Here is a 3,338-nt window from a genome sequence, read left to right on the forward strand (position 1 = left end):
TCCAGATTTGACTCCATGCGACTTCTTCCTATGGGGTTATTTGAAGTCTATTGTTTACAACGATCGACCAGAGACCCTAGCTCACCTGAAGACAAACATTCGGAACGCCATCGCCGAAATACCGGTGGACATGCTTCAGAGAGTGACGCAAAACTTCAGAAATCGACTCAATCAGTGCATAGACAACGGCGGCCGTCATTTGATAGATGTAATTTTCAAAAGTGCATGAAAAAAAATTTGATGAGGTGATCTGTAAGAGGAAAAAAGAATTATACCGATATCTGCAATAGTTTCGTTTTTATTAACCTTTAAAAAAAGTAAGTTTCTCTGCCGCACCCTATACATACCAACAGCATGTGCCGGCTCTTATTGGCACGATTATTTGTGATGAATTTATAGTATGCTATTGTTTAAATATAGATTAAGGACCTTAATCGTATAATAAAGAAATAAATCTTAATAGATTACATTGATTGCATTCCTTTAAATTATATTATACAATATAATTTAACAAAAGTAACATAATGATAACATGATGATTTTACGAATTTGATCATATTTATAAAACATACGTAGATAACATCCATCTATATCCGTCTTTATTGATCGATAGATTGCAACAGGAAAAAATAGGACATTGTAGCGTTCATGGACTATTAATAAAAGCGAAATAAATAGAATTAGATTAATATGCAAAAATTATGTTGTATATATTATTAGCCAAAATGTAAAAACTTTTCTAAGCCTTGCAAAAAATAAAACAGTAATAGGGAAAAATCAACTTCACTGATAAAATAATTAACCTTTCAATAGACATAATTGGAACGGCGCTTAAAATCTTATAATTCTTTCTTTCTTTATTCTTTATTCGTTAAACTTTATAATATATAATTATATATATTTTAAAATAATTTTAATTTCTTTGCTCAAGTATTAAATTTTCATTTTTTGGAATTTGAATTTTTCTAAGTATTGAATCTTTTATTTTAACAAAAATGAATATCAATGCTACTTTAAAATAATGGTAATGAATAAATCTAGAAATGACTGGAAAGTCGTAAATTTTCGCTTACAAAGGAACCTCGCGAAGTGTCAAATTCCGACTTTAATGAAATTGTGTACACATGTAAAAATTACGTAAAAATTATTATGAATTTAGAAAATATCAAGGCAAAATTTTAGAAAATAGGCGACCTCACCGATTTCAATGATGTTGTCCTGAGTGACCTCCAACAGATTTTAATCGTTGTTCGTTACTCATTAAAAAATTATTAATAATAAAATAACGCGGCATTAATGTTAAATTTAAATAGGCATATAATAAATTATAAATTCGATTTCATAATATAATAGCAATAACAATAGTAAAAGCGCATTTTTTGTCTATCCATCACGATAAACGCACTCAGAATTGCTGTTATCAAAACTGATTGGTTGTCATAATCTTATATTATAATTACAACATATCTTTATTTGATTGTAGATTGATATATTGTACAACATTTACTATTATAATATTTCTATAACTTTACGTTTACGCAATTGTAAGACTTAAAACGTTTTTAACTTTTTTGTTGTATCTTAAAAACTACTCAAGATGTCAAAAAATGTGCATAAAAAGTTTTACAATAAATTAAATTACCTTTATTTATCCAATCAATAATATCTAAAAAAATTATTTAAAAACATTTTTTAAAAAGATATATCTGTAATGTATCTATCTGTAATATATCATAATATGAAATATTTTTGTGACATTTATGAATGTTTATATTTATGTAACATTTATTAGGAAAAATTAAAGCATTTTAAAGAATTTTTGTTAAAGAAATGATTGAATTATAACACATTTAATGTTATTTTAAAATTTATTTTATATTTATTTTTTTATATTTTAATAACGTTTTAATGACATTTCTAATGTTAATAAAACATTATAAAAGTATTATTTATTATAATGTAACTCTGCTGTTTAAGACTTCATAATTACTGTGATGTTTCAATGTTGGTTATTAACGCATAATACATTAGTAATATTTCTATAATATTTCCCGTATATTACAATATTACTGCAATATTACGTGATATTAAGTGTTATGTGGACTATGTGTAAAAAAATTTCATTAAAATCAGAATTTGATACTTCATGGAGTGTTCTCTTGTCAGATAAATTGGATTGATTACATAGTTCTATACAATTTTCGATAAATATGTAGTTGGAAGTTTCTCCCTAATGACCTTGACCTTGACATATGTTATCAAGGTCATGGCCATGAATAACCTTAAGAAAGTTTTAACCATCGAAAGTCATTCATTAAAAAGTTATAAACAAAAAAAGTTTAAGAAATAACGTAGGGTAGTCCAACAATGAACCAGTAGTACAGTATGAACTATTGCGATATTTCATAAATGCGACGTTATCAGATTGTGCTATTATCATGCAGTGACTCGCATTTGAACCCCTCCTCGGCTCCCCCAGTCGACTAGCAGATTGTGCCAAGGACGGCCATGTAATGTCACATTTTAAGAATTTTGGGTTGCAAAGTAAGTTTTTTTCGTAAGTTTTACGCATTTTTTATGTTTTTGTTGTTAAACTATTATTTTTTTCATTGTGTAATAGTTATGTGTGCACATTTGGCTTTATTATTCTGTAAGCAACTTTTTCTGTTACATTATTTTACCACATTATTTAGGAGATTATCGTAGAACAGGTTAGGTACAATGAATCGTTTTGATGTACTGAACAATGAACCATGGTATATTATAGACCACATAACCTTTTTTAAGATAATCTTCAAAATAATAATTCATTGTAATAATTATTTAGAATACGGCCCTCCCCCTACCTACAGTCTCAATAAAAATATACTTATTTGACGCGTTTTCATTCAAAACAAAATGTGGTAGTTGGCCTTGTGAATTCTCACCATCTTATAATTTATCTTATTATCTATTTTTATTACCTTATTATCTATTTTATAAATAAACATTTTAAAATATAGCAAAACTAAAATAATCCCAACAATTCGCAGTAGACATATATAGTTTATTATTAAAAATAGCATGGTCATTATGTAACACCCTTTGTACACAATGAATCATTCCCCGTTTTTTAAAATAATCGAAATTGTGACTAAACTTCAAAGATACCTTAAAAGTTATTATTTACAGTACCCAGCAAACGAGAATGGATTGAAATGAATTGAAATGGATTCAGATTTTTTTAGAAATATTGATTTACGAATGTTAGGATTAGGTTATTAATATTTATGAATAGGTTATTATATACACATTTCTATCATGTGGTCAATATTAACGTGGTCATTTGCAACTCGTGA

The 3,338-nt window shown here is 27.1% G+C and overlaps 1 protein-coding gene across 1 annotated transcript in view; it reads right to left on the bottom strand.

Annotated features, from left to right (window-relative positions):
- Positions 1-599: 599 nt before the first annotated feature.
- LOC108749004 overlaps positions 600-3,338 on the bottom strand; it is a 7,814-nt gene continuing 5,075 nt past the window's right edge. The window contains exon 5 of the mRNA XM_018487488.1: positions 600-653. Within this exon, the coding sequence (XP_018342990.1) occupies positions 600-653 (54 nt within the window). The remainder of the gene's footprint in view (positions 654-3,338) is intronic.

Source organism: Trachymyrmex septentrionalis, unplaced genomic scaffold, assembly GCF_001594115.1.
Source record: "Trachymyrmex septentrionalis isolate Tsep2-gDNA-1 unplaced genomic scaffold, Tsep1.0 scaffold11, whole genome shotgun sequence".
Taxonomy (NCBI): domain Eukaryota; kingdom Metazoa; phylum Arthropoda; class Insecta; order Hymenoptera; family Formicidae; genus Trachymyrmex; species Trachymyrmex septentrionalis.